At 36.5% G+C, this 26,954-nt stretch overlaps 1 protein-coding gene across 1 annotated transcript; it reads left to right on the forward strand.

Annotated features, from left to right (window-relative positions):
• The first annotated feature begins 149 nt into the window (after positions 1-149).
• On the forward strand, positions 150-26,578 carry LOC150082668 (uncharacterized protein F13E9.13, mitochondrial). Its single transcript, XM_090378238.1, has 6 exons — positions 150-264; positions 586-668; positions 4,084-4,270; positions 6,286-6,436; positions 19,196-19,323; positions 26,385-26,578. Exons 1-6 carry the CDS (start codon positions 189-191, stop codon positions 26,576-26,578), a joined length of 819 nt encoding a protein of 272 aa, XP_090234364.1. The 5' UTR covers positions 150-188.
• Positions 26,579-26,954: the final 376 nt, after the last annotated feature.

A 26,954-nucleotide genomic window follows, 5' to 3' on the forward strand; every position in this document is an offset into this window, starting at 1 on the left:
TTTTCATGTCTGGTTTTACCACATATTAGCCTTAACCCGGTAGAGGTCATAGTCTCCGTGGATTTAGTTTCGATTTTGCTGAAGAAGTGTAGGTATTTTGATACAATTTCAATGTGAATTGAACTTATGATTTGCCAAATGAAGAACTGGTTTAACGAAAACGTGTTTGTGGGTTTGACTATGGCATAATGGAATTATTTCAAAAAACTTTTAAAACATTAAAATGTGCTGTAATTGGAATGGTGCACGTGAGGGCTTTGCCAGGTAAGAGACAGGCTTGTACTTGATATAATGCAAGCATTAAAACATGTATTATGTCAACAAAATGTGTATGTGTATTCTCACAAAAAGATTAAATTAAACATCACAGTTGGTCGTGCTAAATTGGCACTGCAACATTCCAAAGAATAAATCATATTGATGTGATTTATAACTTTCTGCTATAATTAAAAAATATTGGAATGCATTGCTGTCCAGTATTTTTACCTGTAAAATATTTATAAAATAACCATAGATTGATTTTTAAAATATATATATTTTCTCAAATATGTCATATTAATCAGTGCAATTTTAATATAATTTAAGGAACTCCAAAATATAATCACAGTATTCAGTATTTAGTGGATACTGCTTGCAGTGAGGCTGAAATCTACAAAAAATGTGACTTGGTAAGCATTTATTCCATTAATGTAAAATCAGTATTTTAAAAATAAATTCATTATAAATATTCTTAGAAATACAGGGTATCTCAAAACTTCAGGAATGAGTTCCTCATATGTAGACAATAAAACTATTTTATATCAACATAGTTCTGGAAATGCTTAGTTCCCGAGTTATTAACCGGAATGTCTTATCTCCCACAGGTGATTTCCTTCATCACAAGGTACTGATAGAATCTGGTGGTTTTCCCTTCCGACCATGTATTCAATCAGGAGCAAGCGGATATGCACTTTATATGTATTTTTGAGACACCCTGTATATAGGACATGTTCGTGTCAGACGGCACCTGGGATTTCTCCCGTCTCTGCAAATATATAGGACAATGAGAGATTCCCAAAATTGAATGAATTAATTTAATGAATTGCATGATGCATAGGATTATAATATTAGATTAAATGGAAATGCAAACACTTGCCCTTGCTTGGTGCGTATTAGAATTATTTTAATTCAACAGGAAGAAATATATATATGTTCTATTAGTTGAATGTTTTGTGGCATTTTGTTCTGCTACTTCAGTGAGTGAAATTATAGATTTAAGAAGTTGTATCCAAATTAGAGTTATATGAAATTATGAATAATGTAGCAGTTATTCAAATAATGTAATGCAAAAATAAGCAGCATTAACAACAACATACAAATTTAAAACTATTTAGAAACACATTCAGCATAGATTGGACTATGGGACAAGAGTATCAGCATATCACTTGTTCATTGGTCACTTACCTCTGAAAACTCAAATGAAATACTCTGGTGTGCAAAATTCTTAGGGACCAGTCAGGTTTTCACCTGTAGCTTCTCATAGGAGTGGCCTGAATGTGGGAAAAGCATACCAAACAAACCTCTTGAGGTATAGAAATGATGAAGGAAACAACAGCGACACAACAACAGAAACAAAACGGTACAGAGGGGCTTTATTCAAAAATGGCAACATAGCACTGGCTGCCATGATACAGATGCATCACTGCCAAAGATGGAACAAAGGAGGAGATATGGCCACCCCTAATGTCAATGCAGGCTTTGCACTGCATGTCCATACTTAGAACAATGTTGTTGATAAGTTCTTGTGGTAACATTGTCTATTCCTCTATCAGCGGCATCTTCAGCTGGTGAACATTTTCTGGTGGGTGTGGACATGCTGCTAGGCATCTCCCCAGAGCTTCCCATATGTGTTCGATGGGATTTAGATTGGGAGAAACAGGCAGGCCAATCCATACAAACAATGTCCTCACTTTCCAAAAGCATATCAACAGCTGCAGTGCGATAGGGTGTGGCATTATCATCCATAAACATGAACTCTGGGCCAATGCCACCTCGGAACATGCACGCAGGGAAGGATTATCTCAGTACAGTATCGTGCACCGGTTACAGTACCGCCTTCCAGTATTTGGAGATGTGTATGTGCATCCAAGATAATGTCTCCTCAGACGAGAATACCTCGACCGACACATCAATCCCTTTCAGTGATGTTTGCGAGGTGATACTTTGTGCCAACCTCTCGCCAGATTAGCTGACATCCAGAATCGCTGCTGAGACTGAATCTACTCTCATCAGTAAAGAGTACTTTAAGTAAAGATTTTGTCATTGTAACCTTTAGAAATAGTGTTTGTCCTTAAGTTTTTTCACACCAGTGTAGGTAGTCATGAATTTTATCTGTGTTTGTATGCTACTGTAGGGATGAAGTTCTGTTGAATTTTGTTTTTTTTATTTCCTTCAATTTTCCAGTGTCATTTAATTTATCTTTATAACCCATCTGTTGCTTTGGTTTGTTAGTGTATTTATGAATATTTTTAAATCAGTTCCCGGTATGGCCATTGTAGCCCTTATGCCAAAACTTTCTACATTACCAACAACAACTTACAAAGAATTATTAATTTTTTTAACATGGATATTTATATTTAATAGATATTTACTACCAATAACATGAGATAATTAGGTTTAACATGAGATAAACCTAATTATCTCATGTTATTGGTAGTATATTAATTATGCCTTTGTTCCAAAGTTATTTGATATGTGTTACTAAAGAATATACCCTTGGAGGGTGAACTGTTACAAATGTATGGAATGTGAATGACCAGAGATAAGAAAAAAATTTGAAGGATATACGGGTTTGGTGGAATGTTTCAAAAAAGATCCTAAAAAAACCCATCTTTCTTGCATCATAACTGTAAACAGTTCATTCCAGTAAGGTGGTAAAAGAACTAGGAGCATCCACAAGATGTGGACTGTGTAGTACAGTGCAAAGTGCACTACTTCAGAAAAAAAAAAATATTTTTTTTTCAGCAGTGCAAAGATGCACGGAGATAAATCAGTGTCTTCTCTGATGAGATTGAACATGATATTTGCCAACACGTATAAAACTGAGGAAACTGAATATCAATCATCATCATTGCTCAAAGCACATTAGATCAGCACAGACTTTCTAATGACTTGACATTAGAAAATCTTGCTGATAGTGCTGTTTCAGAAACAGTTAGGAAAAAGGTTTATAATCTGATTTTCACTGAATTATGAAACATTAAGTTGGTGTTTTACACATTTTTAAATATCCAATCATGGCCAAAATTTATGCTGCATTTTTGCACACCACTGGAGAGTACTACCAAATTTAAAATAACTGATTATGCTAAGAAAGTGGAATTATTGTTTTTAAAAGTAGATTTTTTGACTCCATGTATTTTAATCATAGGGTAAATTGTTATTCCCCATATTTTTGAAATGTGGGCTATGCAGTTTTAAAGTAAGTAGTGTTTCTTCCTTGTATTTTTGAAATGCTAGCTTGAAAATAATCCACACCGAAGTATCTTCAAACCAGATGTTTAAGTATCTTACTTAAACATCTTGTCTGTATTATTTATGACACATATTTGGAAATGTGCATTTGGTAGATCCTCCAGGATAGACTTTATGCCACATCATTTCAAAAGTATCTCAATGAAGTTTTTATTCCTGAATGATATAATGTAAACTTGGACACTTGGTTGCTGTGCTTGCCTAGCTTCTGCAAAGTTCAGGCCTTTCATCAATTCACAGTGAGTTATTGCACACGATTCTGTATAACCATTGAGGAAATCTGCCTTGGTTTTAAATAACAGGTGGTTTAACTTACGTGACTCATCAAATATTGAAAGATAAGCCTTTTGAATACTTAGGTGTTGTGTTATGCTGATTACATTTCATTTAGGTCGGGGGAGGGGAAGAGCATAGGATGTAGGGGTACCATGTACAAATATAAACCAAAATCAAAGTAGCATGGTAATGAATGAATAATGACAAATGGCCTAAAGATACAGAGAAGAGTGTATAATAAGTTACATAATTAAAAGTATTGTTCAGTTTTATCTATAGCTTTTTATCTCATAGGATGGTATATTAGTGGAAAACATGCATGATATTCCATATGTTTTGCCAAAAGATGCTGGAGCTGAGGTAACAGCAGTAATGGCAAGAGTATGTTGTGAAATAAAGCAGACAGTTCCAGATCTACCATGTGGAGTGCAGATATTAGCTGGAAATAATTTTGCATCGCTGGCTGTAGCTCTTTCTGCAGGTTAGTTATAGTATATAATTTTAAACTTTATCTAATTACAGTTGGTAGTTTTTGAACACCTGGATGTGGACCTTTAATTAAAGTTTAGGAGAAATCCCCCCCCCCCCCCTTTAAAATTTTACTTTCTTAATATATAAATCCTGTTCTTAAAAGAATTTTTACATTGTAGCAATTTACTATATGTTTTGAACCAAAAGATGTACTTTTGAAAATGCAGGTTCTAAAATTGTATGCTTAAAATTATATTTCCTAAGTAAGTGGCAAAGAAGATAAAAAGATGTCCACAGGAATATTAGATATTTTGTTATTGGTTTTGCAGTTTGTGTTTGAGATGCAATACAAACAGCTATACAAAAGTTATGAGAATGTGTTTAAAAACAAAGATTCATTTGTCTTAGCTAATTTTGCATCATGTTCCCTTCAAAGTACAACTTGCCTGTTAGACATTTTTCTAAGGACCAAATGACCTGTGGTCCTCTGTCTACTTGGTGTATAATATGAGCCCAGTAAGTCTAGTTTTGACACCTTTTGTTTTTACATTCTGTTAACATGTGAATTACAGTTCTTGAATCTCAGTGTCAACAGTAGCATTGCAATTTTTTTCAAGAATTTGATCCTTTCCCAGTTCAACGTGCTTACTATCTTCGTATTGTGAATACTATTTTTATTAACATATTTCTGTGACTTCTTTCTTTGCACCCAAGCTTATGGCCTTCATTTTACTTGTACCCACTTACAGCATTTTTTTTATGATGCATTCTTACTTTTACAAAAAAATTATTTGAAATTGGTAAATCACAAGGTATATATATCACTTAGCATCAATATATGCACATGAAAGTATATTAGTCATTGCACAAGCTTTACAGAGAGGACAGCTGTTAAGGAATAGTGCGAAAATGACTCTCCAGGAAAGTTTTATTAATATGGAGAGAAAAGGTATCAGTTAAAATAAATCATTAAACAGGAACTGCTTATAAATTACTTAGTTTTTTTTGTTTTTTTTTTGTTGTTACTATATAGTTCTGCAGTTAATTCCTTAAATAGGCAAATTTCATACTCTGCTGCATGGTATTAAAGACATACTAGATGGAAGAAGGTACATGTGTATATGCTAGCCTACTGATTGTTTTTTTTTTAAGGGGCTCTTTAAATACTCCATCACACAAATAACTAAGATTGACAATTTTTAATTACCTAGGGGATTAAGAAACATTTCACCACAAATTTGGCTCCAAGATGTGCCAATAAAAATTTTTGTATCATCTATTCTGATAAATAAAGGGGGTAAAATTTTTAATTCTTCTGATTGCTATAAAAGTGATTTTCGCTATTACCTTAGCATGTTATCATTTATTGCTAAAAAAAATCATTTGGAATGGATTAAGTCATTAGAAAATTACAGGAGTATATTTTTAATAACTCTATAACACTTTTCTGATCCCTGTATTTTATCCATACTAGAATATAATAAATAAATAAACTTTCTGTTTATACTCCGGGACGACCAAATGGTCAGAGGATATGGTACACAATATACTGAAAATGCTGGATGGCTGGGAGAGAAAAAAAGAAAAGTACCTCAGGATGTCTCAGAGAACCATGGAGAGAGAGACAGAGAGAGAGAGAGAGAGCGGAGGGGAGGGGGACTGGGAGTAGTGAATGTAAAACTTGGAGATAAAAGTCCTAAGTAGCAATAAGCATGACATTTGCTGGTTACTACAGAATGGATATAGAAATGGGATAGAAAATAAAACAAGGTAAACTGATGAGCATAAAGAAATATGTCAATGCCAAATACACAGCGACTCTTAAAGATAAAGAAGTAGAAAGTAATGGAAGATGCCTTACTCAACAACAAACATTTTTAGAAAGTGAAGATTTTTAGTATATGTTTTTATGTTATGTTACACTTATAAAAATAACTGTTTTTTTTCTTTTTTCAATATATTGTATATTTTTAAGAAGCGATGTGTTTTTAATCATCTCACACTTTATTTTATTTTTTTTTGTAGGCTTTCAATTTATTCGAGTAGAAGGTTTTATCTTTGGACATATTGCTGATGAGGGTTATATACAGGCATGTGCTGGCCCTTTATTACGTTATCGTCACATGTTAGATGCAGATCATATTAGTATTTTTACAGATATCAAAAAGAAACATAGGTATTTTTTTTATTGCTTATAAATTAACCTAATAAAGAGCTTTGTTTATTAAAATTTGTTTATATGAATATAGTTATAGAATTGAATGCATCTATACTCGAACAGAAACAATATTCAGAATGCATAATAATATTATATACATATTTCACACTGAGTATTTTCTCAAAATACTTTGTAGAGAAACAAAAACAAGTAACCAAGTATATAACTTATTATTTAAATTAGAAAAACAATGAAATTATGGTAAGGAAAGATTTCTTACAGCGTTCTTTATTTCCAACAGTTTCTGTGTTAGGTTTATTTATTTATGGGTTATTGCCCCAAACAGGTAAAATAATCAGATAATAGGTGAGATCAACAAGAGATTATCTCTTGTTGATCTTATCAGATATACATGAAGAATTGTTAAATTAGGATAACATAAAGAATTTTTAACTGAATTGATGCTGAATTCAAGTTTAATAGCAATGCTCCTATGCATATAAATACAGTAAAAACATTACAATATCCATAAATTATACAACAGTAAAAACAATGACATTGTTAAGATGATTAGTCAATATATTGAAACTTTGGAGAGAAGCCCTCTCTTTTATCAACAGCTGTTGCTTCCAGTTGGCATTAAGAAAGCCAGGTTTGATTTATAACACTGTTGTGTTGCAGCAGAAATCTCTTACTAGTGGTTTCAGTGTTTAGAGCATAATGAAATGTGATCCCATTTTGTTAAAGTAAATATGACATTTAGTGAAAAATCAGTATATGATGGTGAATATCGGATGTTATTTTCAGAATCAAGTGTGCAGTAATTGCTATACAACAGGTAAAAAATATTTAAGATGATAAAACCATCACAAGCCTGTGTTGTTATTGTCAAAAATTTTAAGTTATTTAACATTTTTGACATTAAACCCTTTTGCCAGTGACATTCCTGTACATGTATCCCACTCCCCACCAATAGTCAGTTTTTAATAGGAATGGACTGTGTTTTCCTGAGTTTTTTCAAGAAATTTCGTAAAAATGAAAAATTTGTACATAAAGGCTTTTAAATATTAAGTTCATATTTTGAGCTAATTACTCAGCATCGAGTAAAATTTTTGCCAAAACAAAAAACAATAATTAAAATTTTTTTTTTTTTTTAATTTATAAAGAAATAAACTTGTTTTTATTTTCCATTTTTGAAGTAATAGTACAGGTAGTTCTCGACTTTATGAGCTAATTTGTTCCTAGTTTGTTGTTTGGTTTTTAGGAGCATTAGCAACTAAGGCCATATTGCTCCGGGATATGCGGTGGTCATTCCCTGACCTTTCCGCATCCTCCGTATTTGGTGGTGACGAGCTCGAACCTCGGTCTAATCAAGAAGCATGTGCTACGCACTGCTGCTCCTTCCCACCTGGCTGCGGAGGCGCCTTTTTGTTCCTAGTGTGCGCGCTCGTAAAGCGGGAATTAAATCCCACAGAATCAAAAATAGTGGTTACATTCTCAACAATGAAATTAGTTACCTAATTTGTTTATTAGCATTAGTAGAGGCATATGATGAAAGAAAGCAAGCTTATACAGCATCAGCCAAAAAAAAAAAAAAAACCGCTTCCATTTCACCCTTCCATTCTTTCCAAATGCCTGTCCAGCTCAGCTTTAAATTTATTTAGGCTATCAACTTCCACAACAAAGGAATGGAAGTCTGTTCCACCAACCAACTACCCACTGGCTAAAGGCAAACTTTCGCCCATCTGTCCTACATCTGTCTTTCCTCAATTTGAATTTATGCCCTCTCAGGTGATTATTCTGAGCAAGAGGAAGAATCAGATCAGCATTGAGCATGCTCAAGCCATTCAAAGCTTTATACATCTCAATCAGATCACCTTGCAGGTGCCTAGTCACCAGACACTGTAATTTGCAAAATTTAAGCCTTTCTTCGTAAGAGCAACCCTTTGTTCCATTCACTAATCTTGTTGCCCTTCTCTATATCCAACAGCTCTATATCCTTAAAATGAGGCCTCCAGACCTGTATACAGTACTCAAGGTGTGGCCTGACCATTGCCTTATACAAGAGGATAATCACCTCCTTAGACTTATATTTGTCAATGTTAAACTTCATTTGCCACCTCTCAGCCCATCTGCTCAACTTTTCTAGATCCTGTTGCAGCAGCGTATTGTCATTAGTGTCCTTAACAACCCTGCCAACCTTCATATCGTCTGCAAACTTAGACATTAAGCTTGATATACCATCATCAGTATCATTTATAAATACAGAAAACAACAGTGGACCCAACACTGAACCCTGAGGGACTCCACTAATAACATTAGTCCACAATGAGCAGTGTCCATTGATTACCACTCTCTGTCTTCTCCCCCTCAACCATCCCTCAACCTCCAATGCCACACTGCTCCAATTTGTTCAGCAGTCTTCCATGTGCAACAGTATCAAAAGCCTTTCTAAGACACAAATATATGATATCAAAGTTATTCCCTGCATCCAGTTTCTTTGTGACCACATTAAAGTATCCAATCAGATTGGTCAGGCAAGACTTTCCCTTAACAAAACGACGCTGTGTCCGAGCTATAACTGAAGTCTTGTCTAGATAATCTTGCGGTGCTTCTTTAACCAGTGCCTCCATTAATTTTCCTGGAACAGAAGTTATACTAACAGGTCTATAATTACTTGAGTCGCCCTTTGATCCGCTTTTGTCAATTGGGGTCACATTTGCACATCTTCAGTTCATGGGTACCTCCCCTGAGTCCAAAGAAGCTCTCATAATTATGGCTAAGGGTTTGTTTACTTCCTTTGCTCCCTCCTTTAATATAACTGGATAGATCCCATCCACCCCAGGTGCCTTTTTTATGTTTATCTTCAACAATTTCTCCTCCACTTTCCTCTCAGTTATTACAAAATCATCTAGCTCTCTGCCAGAGTTGAACTCACTTCTGGCATTCCCCTCCCTGAATAACTCCTCATGGGTGAATGTAGATGCAAAATACTCATTTAGTTTGTTAGCCACCTGAGCAGGATCATTAACAGTTGAACCATCAATATCCAGTGGACAAATCTGATTCATTCCTTTCCTTCTAGAGTTTACATAGGTAAAGAACTCTTTGTTGTTTTTCTTTGCATCCTTTGCCAAAGATTTCTCATAATCTGCCTTTGCTTGCCTAATCTCCTTTGTGACTTGGTTACAGACCAGCTTATATCTATCATAGGCTTCCATGTCACCCATTAATTTATATGTATCCCATGCATTTTTCTTCAATGCCACATGTCTAATTAGTTCATCTGACACCCATTCAGTGACTTGAATGAGTACAATGAACAATTGTACAGAGAAATAGAGTGGGCTAGTAAATCGGAATGTCTTATAATGGGGGATTTTAACTTCCCAGATATTGACTGGAACTTGTGGGTTGGTCACTCACACACTAGTCAGACTTTTATGGATTTATTGGATGATTGTTTTTTACAGCAGCATGTTCGAGAGGCAACCAGAGAAAGTAATACTCTTGATCTGGTTATCAGCAGTGATCGTTCATGTATTAGGAATTTGCAGATAAAGGAACCACTAGGTGGCAGTGATCACAGTGTACTGATGTGGGATTTACTTAGAGATTTAATTACCATCAGGGGTAAAGGAAAGGGTTTTTGCTTCCGTAAAGGCGAGTACAGTGGTCTCCGACAGTTTTTAAATTCTGTACACTGATCAACTGACGATGTTACCAACAGTAAATTCTAAGTGGGAAGCATTCAAGGAATTAATCGTGGAAGCTACTAAAAGTTTCATACCTATTAAGAAATATTGTTCAAGGTTTAGGCCTAAATGGTTGTCAAATGAACTAATGAGACTCGTAACAGAGAAGAAAAATGCATGGGATGCATATAAATTATCAAGCGACTCAGAAGCTTATGGCAGATATAAGTTAGTCTGTAATCAGGTCACAAAGGAGGTTCGGCAGGCGAAGGCAGATTACAAGAAATCCTTGACAAAAGATGCTAAGAAAAACAGCAAGGATTTCTTTACTTATACAGGGTGTATCGTAAATAGTGGTCCAGAGTAAAGGAGTCGGTACACTGTGTTCTTAGGTATCACGTACAGGAATTTCAGTTACTTTTAGTCAAGATTCTCGGAAAAAAATAAATTTCATTTTTTTTTTAAATTTCTGTCTTGCATCGCTGATTTGCCTATAATTTCAACAAATATCAATATTTTTTAATTCTGTTTTTTTATTATTACTCCTGAATAGGTGCACTATCGTAAACAAATACATTCGACTAATTTAAAGTCAAAGGTTTTTAAAGAAATTCATTTTTTTCCTATTTCGATACTCATCTCCAAAAAGTCATGTGACTTTAGGTGCATATTGTCTAAAAAAAATGTACTACACTATCAGTGCCCATTAATTTAAAAAAATCATTATTAAATCAAGATTCTAAAATGGTACAACATTAATTGCTAACAGTTCAGAAAAAAAGTTATTGGCATTTAAAACAAAAAGCAGCTTAATTGCCTAAGATATTTTGGATTCAAAGCTTTTTTATTTTAAGTTCTTTGATTGGGTTTTTTGAAATAAAACATTCTTTTCAAATTAACTATTTATTTCAACTAAACGAAATGCTCAAAATGGCCACCATTAGCGGTGATGCATGCTCTGCATCGTCGAATAAAAGATCGTTTGAGTCTGCGAGCAAATCCGTTTGCATTAATTTCTTCAGCCGCTGTTTGAATCCTTTGATGCAATTGTTCGACAGAAGTGATTTCCTCTTTGTAGACCTTTTCTTTCAGACACCCCCAGTAGAAAAAATCTAGGGGGTTGAGATCCGTGGAACGTGGTGGCCATAAAATTGGGCCTAACCGCCCAATCCATCTTTGTGGAAAAGTTTGATTTAAATGTTCTCGTACAATAACAGCGAAGTGAGCGGGACAGCCATCATTCTGCAGCCACATTGTGTCTCGTATTTCTTGGTCGACATCTCTCAATAACTCAGGGAGGTCGTTTCGCAAAAAATTTAATCTTTGCGAATCTTGACTAAAAGTAACTGAAATTCCTGTACGTGATACCTAAGAACACAGTGTACCGACTCCTTTACTATTTACGATACACCCTGTATAAACTCTAAAAGGAAGGGGATGAATCAGATTGGTCCACTTGACATCGATGGTTCGACTGTTGACGATCCTGCTCAGATAACAAACAAACTGAATGAGTATTTTGCATCTACATTCACACGTGAGGAATTATTAAGGTTTTGAAAATGACAGAAGGTTATCAAATTGTAGCAGGATACTTAATGATTTTGTAATAACTGAAAGCAAAGTGGAAGAGAAATTGTTGAAGTTAAACATAAGAAAAGCACCTGGGGTGGATGGGATCTATCCAGTTATATTAAAGGAGGCGGCAAAGCAACTAAGCAAACCCTTAGCCATAATTATGAGAGCGTCCTTGGACTCAGGGGAGGTTCCCACGGACTGGAGATGTGCAAATGTATCCCCAATTCACAAAGGGGGAGCGAAGGGTGACACGAGTAATTACACACCAGTTAGTTTAACTTCTGTTCCTAGTAAAATAATGGAGTCACTGGTTAAAGATGCATTGCAGGATCATCTAGACAAGACTGCAGCAATAATTCAGACACAGCATGGGTTTGTTAAGGGAAAGTCTTGTCTGACAAATTTGATAGGATATTATGATGTGGTTACAAAGGAACTGGATGCAAAAAATAATTTTGATATCATATATTTGGATTTCAGGAAAGCTTTTGACACTGTTGCGCATGGAAGACTATTGTACAGATTGGAGCAGAATGGTATTAAGGGTAAGTTGCTACAATGGATAAAAGGATGGTTAAGTGGGAGAAGACAGAGGGTGGTAATCAATGGGTGCTGCTCTTCTTGGACTAATGTTATTAGTGGGGTCCCACAGGGTTAGGTGTTAGGTCCACTGTTGTTTTGTATATTTATCAGTGATATTGATGAAGGTATATCAAGCTTAATGTCGAAGTTTGCAGATGATACAAAGGTTGGCAGGGTTGTTAATGACAGTAATGGCAGTGTGCTACTGCAACAGGATCTAGATAATTTGGGCAGATGGGCTAAGAAGTGGCAACTAAAGTTTAACCTTGACAAATGCAAAGTACTGCATACGGGTAGAAGTAACCCCAGAGAAACGTACCAACTGTGTGGTACTACACTTAAGGTGGTAGAAAATGAAAAAGACCTGGGAGTAATTGTGCAGTCAGATATGAAGTTTTCTGAGCAATGCAGACAGGCTGCCAGGGCAGGTCATGGGGTTTTTTCAATGATATATAGGAATTTTGCTAGCAGGGAAAAGGAGGTGATTATCCCTCTGTATAAGGCGATGGTCAGGCCACGCCTTGAGTACTGTGTACAGGTCTGGAGGCCTCATTTTAGGAAGGATGTAGATTTACTTGAGCGTGTACAGAGAAGGGCAACAAGATTGGTGAGGGGAATGAAGGGATCCTCTTATCAAGAGAGGCTTAGGTTCTGCAAATTGCAGTGGCTGGAGACTAGGCACCTGCGCGGTGATCTGATTGAGGTGTATAAGGCCTTGAATGGGTTTAGCACGCTGAATTCTGATGGGATCCTTCCACTTGTTCAGATTACGAACCTAAGGGCATAAATTCAAATTAAGAAAGGACAGATGTAGAATAGATGTGCGGAAATTTGCCTTTAGCCAGCGAGTGGTTAATTGCTGGAACAAACTTCCATCTGTCGTTGTGGAAGTTGATAGGTTGAATAAATTTAAGGCGGAACTGGACAGGCATTTGGAGGGAATGGTGTGATTTTTTTTTTTTTTTTTTTTGGCTGATGCTGCATAAGCTCATACACTTGCTTTCTTGCATCACATGCCACTACTACTACTACTATTTACCTTGAACAATATTTCTTAGTTGGTATGTAAAGCCTAGTAGCTTCCAGTATAAATTCTTTGAATGCTTCCCATTTTGAATTTGCTGTTGGTAACATTATCAATTGGTCCCACCGTATAGAATTTAAATACTGTGTCAGACCACCATAGTTGCCTTTACGAAAGCAAAAACCCTTCCCTTTACCTCTTTCAGTAAATCCCACTTCAGCACACTGATCACTGCCACCTAGTGGTTCCTTTATCTGCAGATTCTTACTGCATGAAGAATCACTACTTATAATCAGATCAAGAGTATTACTCCCTCTAGTTGCCTCCCGAACATGCTGATGTAGAAAACAATCATCCAATAAATCCGCAAAAGCCTTGCTAGTGTGTGAGTGGCCAACCCAAAAATTCCACTCAATATCTGGGAAATTAAAATCCCCCATTATAAGACTCTGTGATTTACTGGCCCACTCTATTTCCCTCTACAGTTTCTTATTATACTCATCAGAGTCATTAAGCCTATAACACACTCCTATTCTCAATTTTGATCTCCCAATGCTTATGTCACACCAAACTGACTTGACACTGCACTGTCCAGCAATGTCGACTGGCCTCACTTCCTTAGATTTTATGTGTTTCTTAACTAATAGCATAACCCCTCCTCCCTTTCTGTATACATTGTACTCCCCAAATTCCAGTTCTGCATTCCTTATATCTGTGTGACACCACATCTCTGATATCCCAACAGTACCTGCCTTTGATGTTTTGAGCAATACCTCAAATTTATTTACCAAACTCCTAGCATTGGTGTACAAGCAAGTATACATGCACCTGTTTCTATTCTTAGCTACCCTAACACAACCCATGTGTTTACTTGTACCACAATGACTCCCAGCAGTCTCTGAAATACCCTCCATCTTGTTTTCCAGGCTGCTGCTTATTCCAATAGAAGCAGTGCAAGAATCACTTTCACCTCTGCCAGTGGCTACTGTTAATCTGTTAGTCCTTGTATCCCCCCAAGCTAGCAGTTTTCCGACCCACCTAACACTGCCTCGATAGCATCAGCAAATATTCTTGCACCCTTCCTATTTAAGTGTATCCCCTCTCTGTAGAAGCAGTCTCTCATGTTAACAAGTACAGACCAGGCAGAAAAAAATTCTACCCCTTGAGCCTTGCACAATCTTTCCAGGGCCGAATTGATTGACAAGGCTCTCATCATATACTCCCTTCTATTGTGTCTGGGCAGATTTGCAGACACTTTCAAATTCAACCCTAATTCACGGCTTTTTTTTTTTAACACTGACCTGTACTTGTTAAGTGATTCTGCCAATCTCCTACTCTTAATATCATTAGTGCCAACATGTACAAACAATATCACCTTTTGTGCCCTTAAAAGATGATATCCGCTCTAGAACGTCATCAACCTTTGCCCCTGGCAGACATACCCTGGTCCTGTTCCACCTATCCTTTTTTTTTTACATAACCTGTTCCCTGTTTTCCTGACAATAGAGTCACCAACAACTACTAGTTCCTGTGGGACCAGCACCTTCTGCCTTGGCGGTTTCCGCTGTGTTGCATGATGATCAAGTGAAAAGTAATTATGTTTAAAAATGATTGATTTATCCAAAGAAATTAAAACATAGCCTGTAAAATCAAGCAAATTATAATAAAGAAATTATTTATGAATTATTGGCTCAGCACTCGTTGATTTGTTGCACAAGTTTGTTGGTTTGTTTGCATTTGTTTCCAAGATAATCTATTTTCTTTATAAATTTCAATAGATGCATAAGCATTTTTTAACGGAATGCACAAATTGCAATTAACACGATTTGCACAGATTAACAAGTTTACGGAGCTTTAAAAAAAAAAGAATGAAGAGAAGATTCTGAAGATTTATTTATGTTTTTTATACGATTGAAAATTTCAGTAAAGGGGAACCACATTTCACCATAATAACATAAAAAAACCACACAATTCCAGCTATCGGAATTTTCACAAATGCAATAACATCGAGTTTACTACCTATTTATAATTGCTTGCAGTAACAGAAAAGCCCAATAAACTGGAAAGTGCAAATTGTTTTTATTGTTTTAGAGAGTTATATAGCAAAAATTTCAACTTTCGAGGTCGTGAAACGAATTACCAAAAAACAATGTGTTATTGGTTTCACATTACGATATTTTCACGATACGATGGTGTCTCTAGAATGGGTTAATATCGTAAAGCTTGGTACACTGTATTGTATAGTTATGCGTGGCTTGAAATGCAGTATTTATGAATGTTTAACATTCATTTTTTGCAATTAATGTTCATATTTTCAATTTTGTTGATACTTAAAAAAAAAAAAAAAACTCGTAAAGGCGAGAACTGCCTGTATTCTTTACATCTACTTGTATATCACTTAATTTGTTTTATCAACTTCTAGGTCTGAATTCAAGAGAATTTCTTCAATTTTTTCCTTTTTTTTTTTTTTTTTTTAAGCCAAAAATTAGGCAACAGTGGCTGACAGGTACAATATCCTCCTATTTTTCAAAGCTATTTTCAAAACTGAGTCTGCTATTAGTGGAAATACAGATAAGAGATAGCTACATGTACTGGACAAATTTAAAGATAATTTATAAATAACAGGGACATTATTTGAAATGGTCTTAATTCCCTTGAAAAGATGTAGAGTTATAAAGATATACATGTATATTAGTTTAAGTGGAAAAACTTTAAAAAAAACACACTAGAATACAACCATTCTGTTTTCAAACTAGTCTAATTGGAAACTGAAGATCTGGAGGTTTTGATATACACAGTTCTTTCAGAAATATACAGGGTGTCTCAAAAATATTGATACAAACGTTTAGGGGAGGTAGGTAACATCTAAAGGAATGTGAATCGCATAGGAACCCATAACCGGAAACGTCACCATAAGTCGGTAGACGTGCTGTTCATCAGTTCGCGAGAGGGAAAATTTCTGGTTTACTCATTCAAGCAGTAGTCGCCACACAAAGAGCATGCATTGATATACGAACTGTGAGCCGGCAGACATGCACCTAGTGTATGGATTAGCAGAGGGCAATGGACGAGCCACTCAATGAATTTATGGGGAACGCTTCCCAGACAGACATGTACCGGACCACCGTTTGTTTGCACGTGTGCATCAAAATTTGTGCAGTTACGGGTCATTTAGAGGTAACAGGAGTAGTGTGGGCAGACCACATTCAACGCGAACTCCCGCCATGGAAGAAAGTGTGTTGAATGCCGTCCAGAATAATCCTACTACCAGCACACGTGCCTTTGCCTCTACCTTAGGAGTGTCTTGTTGCAGTGTACAGCGTGTCTGGCACAACAATTCCTTACACCTCTTTCATCTCCAAAGGGTTCAGTTACTGCGCCCCCAAGATCATCCTGCACATGTGGCTTTTGCGCAGTGGTTTCTCTAAGAAAGTGTTCAAGACTTGAATTTTCCAGCCTATGTTTTGCTCACGGATGAGGCTTATTTCACTCAGGAAGGCTTATTCAATCAGCACAATGCTCATGTGTGGGCTCACGACAACCCACATGGTGTGCGTCCCCATGTGGCACAACATCGCTTCGCAATAAATGTGTGGGCAGGTATGGTCGGTGACTGCTTAGTCGGCCCATACCTGTTACCATCCCGCATGAACTCCGCTAAATATCGGATCTTTCTTGAACAAGTTCTACAAGGGTTACTTGACGATGTTCCAGCAAATGTGAGATGCAACATTTGGTTTCAACATAATGGGGCGCCTGCCCATTATGGTAGGTGTGTTCGTGACCATTTGAATAGGCGTTTTGGGCATCGATTAGGCATGGTGGACCCATTTCCTGGCCCCCACGCTCACCTAATTTATCAAGCCTTGATTTCTTTATGTGGGGGGGGCCTTCAAATCTATCGTGTATGAATCACCTGTGGAGACAGAAATGGATCTCGTGGCGAGACTCGTCTGCACTGCTGCTATTGTCAAAGAAACTCCAGGTGTGTTCGACTGTGTCTGCCAATCCATGCTGCGTCGGTGTTACGCATTCATCGCTTCTCATGGTGGAACCTTCGGGCATCTGTTGTAAATCATGAAATGCATCCATCTTGTACTCCATTGTTAATATTATGTCAAATAAATGTTTGCCACTAATTACTGTCTTGTGTCATTTCTGCTTCTTGTGCCTCTGCTACTACTTTCCCGTGACGTTTCCGGTTATGGGTTCCTATGCGATTCACATTCCTTTAAATGTTACCTACCTCCCCTAAATGTTTGTACGAATATTTTTGAGACACCCTGTATATATAGACAGTATTACAGTCTATATGCATTCATTTAGACAGTAATCATTTAGTCCTGCATACATTTGCTAATAGAGACCAGATGACGAGAAGCCAATTAGCTTTGAGACAGCTGTCCTAGCAATGTGTCAGATTTTTAAATGTATAGTGAATTCACCTCCTCATGCTCAGATGATGCTATATAATTTAAAAGGACAGTAGCAATCAGTAGAGCACATCTACATCTGTAGATCTATAAAGCTAAAGCTCTTATAGGCAAGACCAGATATATGGTTACCCATGACAACTTCATACTAGGCGCCTCTGTAGCCAGGTGGGAAGGAGCAGCAGCGCGTAGCACACGCTTCTTGATTAGACCGGGGTTCGAGCCCGTCACCACCAAATACGGAGGATGCAGAAAGGTCAGGGAATGACCACCGCATATCCCGGAGCAATATGGCCTTAGTTGCTAATGCTCCTAAAAACCAAATAACAAACAAACAACTTCATACTAGACCACTGCTCCTGAGTAAATTTTTTTTTTCTTTTTTATAATTTCACACATAAAAATACCTATTCAAACTATGGATTGCTTGAAAGTTGTGAAGTATATAAGAATTTTGTTGACACTGGCCTTGAATATCTGTAGGTTATAATTTTAATATATGATGGAAGTTTGTCCCAGAGAACAAGATAATAGTAATAAAGTTAAAAGTTAATTCAGCAAGTTTGCAGCAGAACTGTGGATAGATGTTGACTGGGTAATACACGTATTCCAAATGAGATAGAATTACAGATGCCATTTCAGAAGACCAGCACTATGGAAATATCTGTTAAAAAAAAAAAAAAAAAAAGAAAAAAAAAAAAGCATATGCGTAGAAACTGAATATTTGTGTGATAGGGACTAGAGTGAGATTTACAAGAAAGCTTGTTGACTAACCTGATTGCTCACTTTTGTATAGTGTTGATATATTTCCTAATTGTTAATGACTTATAAAATGTGGATACATAGCATTATAGATGACTAGAAGCCTGCAAATTATATCTTAATTATTAGATGTGAGAGGCCTCCATAGCTGAGTGGTCAGAAGCAGGAGTGTGGTAGCACATGCTCTTTGAGTAGACTGGGATTCAAGCCCCTGACTGCTAAATATAGTCGATCTGCCAACCTGCACTGGCCCAGTGTGACAGATTATGGTCCATTTTCCTCAGCATGAATTGACAAGGCTTCCATCCTGCAGTGGATTGATAATGGCTACTGCTTACCCTTATTTTTTATATGTGGCCAGTAAAAAAACTGTTATAATTAGGATTATATTATCAACTTCCTAAAACTTTTCATCAAGCTATTTGTATATTGTCAAGAGAAGTAAAAACGGGGTACAGTAAACCTTAATGCATGTTATAAACCATATGAAAATAGTATCAGTATTCAAGTAATTATTAAAAATGCAAGTTTTTGTTCACTTGCATTTTTTTTTTTTTTTTTTTTTTTTTTTTTTAAACTAGAATATAGCCAAATCTTTGTTTAATGATGTTACTGAATGATTCTATTTATTATAATTTATGTATATGAATATTTTTTAATTCTGTGTATGGAATTCATTGAAATTATGAAATTCTTTTGGTAGTTCACATGCCATAACATCTGATCTTGATGTCATAAAAACAGCTGAAGCAGCAGAATTTTTTCAAAGTGATGGATTAATATTAACAGGACACAGCACTGGAGACCCTCCTTCTCATAATGAAGTAAACAGTAAGTTAGAAAGTACATATTTTGATACTACCGTCGTGTACTTATTGTCAGTGGGATGAAATATAGACCTCTTTTAAAGAAAAATTATTCATATATAAAACAAGTTTGATTCAAAATTTGTCAGTTAGAAAGAGGGAGTATGTGTATGCTGTGATTTTATTCTGTAGGTTTATATATAAAAATTTTCAGTGGAATGAAAATGTATCAGGCAGGGGCTCACATCTGGTGAGTATGGGCTTGGCACACCCAGGGTCCTGAGCTGGATATCATCATTCTTCCCTTTTTGGTGAATCCCCCCCCTCTCTCTCTCTCACACACACACACACACACACACACACACACACACACACACACACACACACACACACACACACACACACACACAGGGTAACTCAGGAATTTTTTGGCTGGTGCAGCATAAGCCTCAGTCTTCCTTGCACCATATGGCTAATAATAATAATAATAAATAATGTCACTTATCTGTTGCCCCCTTTTACAAAATGAAAATATAACCACGCTGGATCAAGTTTTAATTAAGCATATATTTTCCTTATTCTGTATGACTTTCTGCCACCTCCTATAAGCATTTTAATATCAGATTTATAAAATTCATTTGGCCTTTAAGCAAAGAAGCAGAATGAGAACTTTTACAGATCTTTTCTATCAGGATAGTAATGTAGATTTCTTTATTACAAGGGTTGGTAATTACTGCAGAATTAAAGTGAAATTTTTTCCCAATCAAGCTCTTTCTATTTTTCTGCATGTGACCCAAGCAGTATGTGGATGCTCATTTTCATAATGAAACATGACAGTGATCAACCCCATACCACTTAGATCTTGTGATTTGTCAGTGAAGGATGTTCTTGCAACACAGCACATAACTGAAACTTTTGAGTCATTAATAACAGTCTTATCTTTGATGGTTTTACTGGGCTGCAGCAGTTCTAAATAAATCACACTCTACCTTTTATTAGATTTGGCTTCCAGACCTGAATACAGTATTCCAAAAAAAGCCTTACCATCTTACAGTCTTGTACAGGAGAACAATGACATCCTTCTCACTTGCAAAGGTCCTGTAAATCTTAGAACATCATGTGCCTTCCTATCTGCTTATTTACACGGTAAATTTGATATCTGATTGTATTTATAACACCTAAATCTCTTTCTTCCTGAACTGATTTTGACTCCTCTCCTCCTAATTTATAAATAATGCCTGGATTTCTTTTTCCCGTTTGCAAAACCTTACATTTAGAAGCATTGTGTGCAACCAATCCATCATTCTGAAGTAACATGGCCTGGTTTTGTTCTGTAACTTTGCTACCTTCAAATTATCAGAAAACTTTGACAACTTGACTTCCCTTGTATTCTCTCTTTCTCCCCTTCCTCTTCCCATCAGTGTGATCAATATAAGGAAAATTATGACTAGAAACAGGAGGGGCCTGACACTGATTCCTGATAGACTCCACTTGCTACACCAGTCAAGCCTCGAATGTTCTAGTTTGTATAATAATCATTCATGAAGAACTATATCAAAAGCTTTACCAAATCAAGAAAGATATTGTCAAAGTTTTATTGCATCCAGCTGCTTTAATACTTTTTTTTTACAATCATTAACCAGATTGGTCATACAAGACTTTCTCTTCAGTGTTCCTTGATGGATGCCATTCCGATTCCAAAGGTCGTGTATCACATATGTAACCACAGGCTCTGTGATCTTACCTGCTAATGAAGAGAAACTCACTGGTCTGCACAAGAGAGTATCAAAAAGTTCATACATGAACTAGATAAAACATCAGTCAAAAGATGTCGTTTTTAATATAAGTTGTTTAATATTGTTTAATATTAAAGTTTGAGGTTTCTCAAACTGAAAGGTGGAAGGCAATGTGCTATCATCAGCAAAACTATGGACAGGATTTCCTGTCAGTGGAAGGTCATTAATATACGAGGAAAAGAGTGGGAGAAAGAACTGAATCTTGAAGAACAACAGCATTAGTGGAGAAGTTGGACAGAGAGCCATCTACCATCAGCCAGTGAGCGGTCAGAGAGAAAACTGGATATCCAATTATAAAAAACAGCTGGCAAACCATAGAATGGAAGCTTATTTAGAAGACCTTTATGCTAAACACGATCAAAAGCCTTTGAAATGTCAAGAGCAACTACTTTGGCTTGAGTTTCACCAAACTTTTCCATTGAATTTGTTCACAGATGGGTAACATAAGCCAGAATATCACCAGTGGAACGACACTGACAGAATCCATATTGGTAATCGTTGATTAGATGAAAGATTACCAGATAGTTTAAGAGTTGGCCGTTAATCGATTTCTCCATTACTTTTGGAAAGAGTAGAAGCAATCGCAATGGGGCGATAATTTGATGGATGGGATTTGTCACCCTTTTTAGGAACCGGCTGGATATGAGCAAATTTCGAACCAGAAGTAAAAACACCTTTGGAATAAGAAAGTGAAAAAATATGACACAAAACAGGGGTAAGTTGAGGGGTACAGGTTTTGAGAACAAGTGGAGAAATACCATCAGGACCTGGAGCTTTCTTAGCATCAGGTTCGTCAAAATCCTTTTGACATCCTTTTGATGGAAGACCACAGGAGGCATTGAATGGAGTGTACTGGAAATGTGTTTGAGGTGATTTACCAAGAACATCAATACATGAGTTGGAAGAAAAATAGGATGCTAGTAGGTCAGCTTTATCTTTGGCTGATGTGGCAACAGAACCATCTGGTTTTGACAAAGGTTGGGACAGAGATGGGCAAAAATTGCGGACAATAACTTTGGCAAGAGACCAGAATGCCCGGCTACCATTTGGACAAAAGCAAGTTTTCTACTCTTAGCCTGTTCGAAATCTAGTTTGGACTGATTAATAACTGCTTTACAAAGTATAAATAATAATAATAATTTTTATTATTATGCTATGTCGCTTATAAAAACGTAGTACTGGAAATATTTTATAATAAAAATTCAGAAATATACAATTTCAGAGAATATAGTGGCTTAGTGGTTCGATTTAAAAATATGTTGAAACGGACTCACGATAAAAAATATTACATTGAAAGGGGTTTGCGATAAAAAATATTATGTTTAAAAGGGGTTTGCGAGTCGAAAAAGGTTGGGAACCGCTGCAATAGGTGATCATACACCAGAGATGGAGCCCAGAATCTGAGGAAGGATGCTATGGTTGACAAAGTGGAGTATTGAGCAGTGATCAAGTTCCTGCATTTGCAGGGAAAGAAAGCTCAGGAAATTGACGAAGAAATGAAAGTTATGTATGGGCAGAATTGTCCATCCTATGACACTAAAAAAGCGGAAACGGGAGTTCCAGTGCGGTCATACAAGTGCCTTTGACGAGCCAAGAGAAGGAAAGCCATTCATGGTTGCAAAGGTTGAGCAGCTGTTGCTGAGTGACAATTCATTTCATTGCAAATGCAGTGAGAATTAGTTATGGGTCTTCTGCCCACAACATTTTACATGAAAATCTGCACATGTCTAAGGTCTCTGCATGATGGGTTCCAAGATTGCCGACGCCTTTGCAGAAGCAATGTCGAATGTAATGTTCTCACCAACTATTGGATTTGTGTAATGCGATGTTGAGAACTTTTTTGATTGGTTGGTGACAAATGACGAATGCTGGGTGTACCAGTATGATCCCAAGACTAAAGACATTTCAAAGCAGTGGAAGCACACCTCTTCCCCACCTCCCAAAAAGGCAAAGACCAGTCCATCTGTGAAGAAGGTGATGTCCATGTTTTGGGACAGAAAAGGGGTTATCCTGACAGATTACCTACCTCGTGGTTCCACAATTATCAGAGAATACTACAGAAATCCTTTGAAAAAGTTACACGATTCTTCGAAGGTGAAAAGGCCTGGAATGTTAACCAAAGGTGTCCATCTTCTGTCAGACAATGCACTGGCTCGCACGGCCGTTGCCATGACCAACTTTGTTGTCCAGTGTGACTTCGAACTACTGCAGTACTTACCCTATTTTCCTGACCTAACACCATCAGACTTCTTGTTTCAAGAAATGAAGAAACCATTGTGTGGATGCGGCTTTGATTGATCTCAGGAAGTCATCAATGAAGTGGAATCGTGGTTTCAGGCAAAAAAGTGCAGACATCTATGATCAAGGCATTAAACAACTGATCCATAGATGGGAGAAATGTGTTACTATAGATGTAGAGTACATAGAAAAGGATTAAAGTTCCTGTGAAGTATCACCTTTCTAGATAAGGGTATGAACTTTTTGAATACCCCAGTGTAGTTGTTCATTACCTTTTTTGTATGTCCTTTGTGAAAGGGGGAGATATTAATGATTCTTCAGTCCAAGGAAATTGTCCCAGAATCTAATGATCTCATTAACATCCCCAATGATGGTCTCCTCATATGTATCCTTTTTCAGTATAACAAGATATATATCATCCACCACTGGAGCCCTACCTTCCCTCAGGTATATTAAAATTAAAAGAAGTAACGAAAATCTTTGGTCATAATTATAAGACCATCCTTAGATCCAATTCAGGGGATGTCCCTGCACATTGGAGATGTATAAATATGTCCTATTCACAAAGAGGGATCAAAGGATGAAGCAAATAATTACAGACCTGTACACAACTTCAATAGCCGACCGGACTAGCCGAGTGGGTAAAGTACCTGCCCGGCAACCCAAGGTCGCGGGTTCGATTCCCGCCTCGGGCTTGGATCAAAGTACTGCAAAAACCTTGGGAGGTGCAATATGGCCACAGAAGCCGATGCGCCAACAACTACCAAATCAAAAAAAAAAAAAAAAAAAACAACTTCAATTCCAGAATATAATTTGACATCATATGCTTAGATTTCAGTAAAGCTCCTGACACTGTTCCACAACAAAGACTGCTGTACATATTGGAGCAGTGTGGCATTAAGGAACAAGTTACTACTATAGATAAAGGAATGGTTGAGTGTCAGAAGACAGAGTGATTATGAATAGTGGCTATTTTTCATGGACTGTGTGTGTTATGCCATTATGGGTGTTTAATGGCACATAAGCTACACTGGCTATAGTGCACCTTTTTCATGGAATAATGTTGTTAGCATTAGTATTAGCAGAGGCATATAATGCAAAAAAGCAAGCTTATTAAAAAAAAATTTTTCCAAAGCTTTGTCCACTTCTTCCTTGAATTTATTTAAGCTATCAAATTGCACAATGACAGATAGAAGTTAGTTGCAGCAATCAACTACCCACTGGCTAAAGGCAAATTTCCACACATCTGTTCTATAACTATCTTTCCTCAGTTTGAGTTTATACCCCTTCAGGTTTGTAATCTGAGCAAGAGGAAGAATCCCATCAGCAGTGAGCCTGCTCAAACCATTCAAGGCCTTATCAGATCACCTTGCAGGGTGCCTAGTCTCCAGGTGCTGCAATTTGCAGAACTTAAGCCTTTCCTTGTAAGAGCACCCCTTTGTTCCCCTCACCAGTCTTGTTGCCCTTCTCTGTACTTGTTCTAGCAACTCTACATCCTTCCTAAAATGAGTCCTCCAGACCTGTATGCCTTACTCTTGGTGTGGCCTGACCATTGCCTTATACAAGGGAATAATCGCCTCCTTATCCCTGCTAAGCAAAATTGCTGTATATCATTAACAAGATCCCATGATCTGCTCTGGCAGCTTGTCTGCACTGTTCAGAAAACTTCATATCTGGCTACACAATTACCCTCAGGTCTTTTTCATTCTCCTACCCTGTGTAATATCACACAGTTGGTACATTTCTCTGGGGTTACTGCTACCCATATGCAGTACTTTGCATTTGTCAATGTTAAACTTCAGTTGCCACTTCTCAGTGGTATAGCAGGAAATGAAAGAGCAGATCTTGCAGCTAAACAACCAGATACCAATATTTTACAGAGTTGTCAAGTTCCGTATTCCGATTTCAAACATGTCATTCGTAAAGCATGTTACAATAGATGGTCACTGATCTAGAGAGGTTATCCAGGAAACAATCTATACCAAATAAAACCAGAACCAAAGCTGTGGCTCTCCAGTTTCCGGAAAAATAGACGAGAAGAAACAATTTTAGGAAGGCTAAGGATTGGGCATACTCACCTCACTCACCTGTATCTATTAAATAATGACAGTGCTCCCCAATGCACATCATGTCAAGTTCAACTGACCATTCGCCATTTGCTAGTGGACTGTCCCCACTTTCAAACCATCTGCTTAGACATCTTTAAGTCAATTTCTAATACACAGTCATCAGTAAATTTCATGCAGATCTTGGGAGATGATCTTAATATAAAGGAACTATTTACTTTCTTAAATCGGATAGGAATATACCATAAAATATAGTTATTGTTTCATATTCACCATTAGAAAGACACAATATGGCCCCAACAGCCTATGTGTCGTTAAACTCAACAACAACAACAGCCACTTCTCAGCCCATCTGCCCAACTTTTCTAGGTCTTGTTGGAGTAGCATACTGTCATTAGCAACCCTGTCAGCCTTTGTATCAACTGCAAACTTCAACATTTAACCTGATAGACCTTCATTAATATCATAGATAAATATACAAAACAATGGGCCCAACACCGAACCCTGGGGGACTCCACTAATAACATTAGTCCATGAAGAAGAGTGTCCATTGATTACCACTCTTTGTCTTCTCATGCTCAACCATCCCTTTATCCTAGGCCAAATGAAGTCGGTAGTTTTCTCTTTTTTGACTAGTGCTATATAAGTTTGCTTATTTTCCCACTGCTAATAATAACTGCTTATGACATTTATTGCATTTCCAAATATTGAATGCAATGAAATATAAGGAATATTGCTAAGAGTTATGTGGTGATTTTAATCATTGTGCTTTTACTTTAATTACAGGAAGTTATATGTTATTTCTTCCTCTGTTGCACATAAAGCTAAGTTTTAATGAAAACTTTTCTGAAGACTTTGGACAAAGAGGATGATGGTTTTAACTATTAATGAAAATTAAAGTTAAAATCATCACCTTAATTTGGAAATTAATGAAAAAATTAGATTAATTGAACTTGAATTTTATATATTTCTTTTATTGTTCCTAGTTGTCAAGAAAGCTGTATCCATTCCACTTCTTCTTGGATCAGGTATAACATTACAGAATGTTCATAAGTATAGCGATGTACAGGGCATAATTGTAGGTTCGCATTTTAAGGATGATGGACAATGGTCAAAAGAATTAAACATTGGTCGCATTGCTGCATTTCAGGATAAAATTCACTTTCTTAGATCATCGTGAAAAATGGATATTTTAAAATAAATCAAATGTATATATTTTTGTACATATATTTTTAAAATAAAAATATAATAGCAGTTTTGTATTGAAACTATCAAAAATGCTTGATATGTTGGTAAATTAATTGGCATATATTTTTAATTTTGAAATCACATTCTGTATTGCTTATGTTTCATGATTGATTAAGCATAGGCTTTCAATTTATAACAAAACTAGAATACAGAAACATAAGCAGTAACATCTTGAATAAAATAACATTTAAAGAATTCAAATTTTATAAAATTTGACCTGTTTGGTACTTCTATTTTATTGGCTAGTGTCTTTAGTTATGGTAATCCATGTGATCACTTTCTTATTTTATTAATCGATAACAATATAC

This window comes from Mastigoproctus giganteus, chromosome 7, assembly GCF_048544385.1.
Source record: "Mastigoproctus giganteus isolate SK-2022 chromosome 7, ASM4854438v1, whole genome shotgun sequence".
Classification (NCBI taxonomy): Eukaryota; Metazoa; Arthropoda; class Arachnida; order Uropygi; family Thelyphonidae; genus Mastigoproctus; species Mastigoproctus giganteus.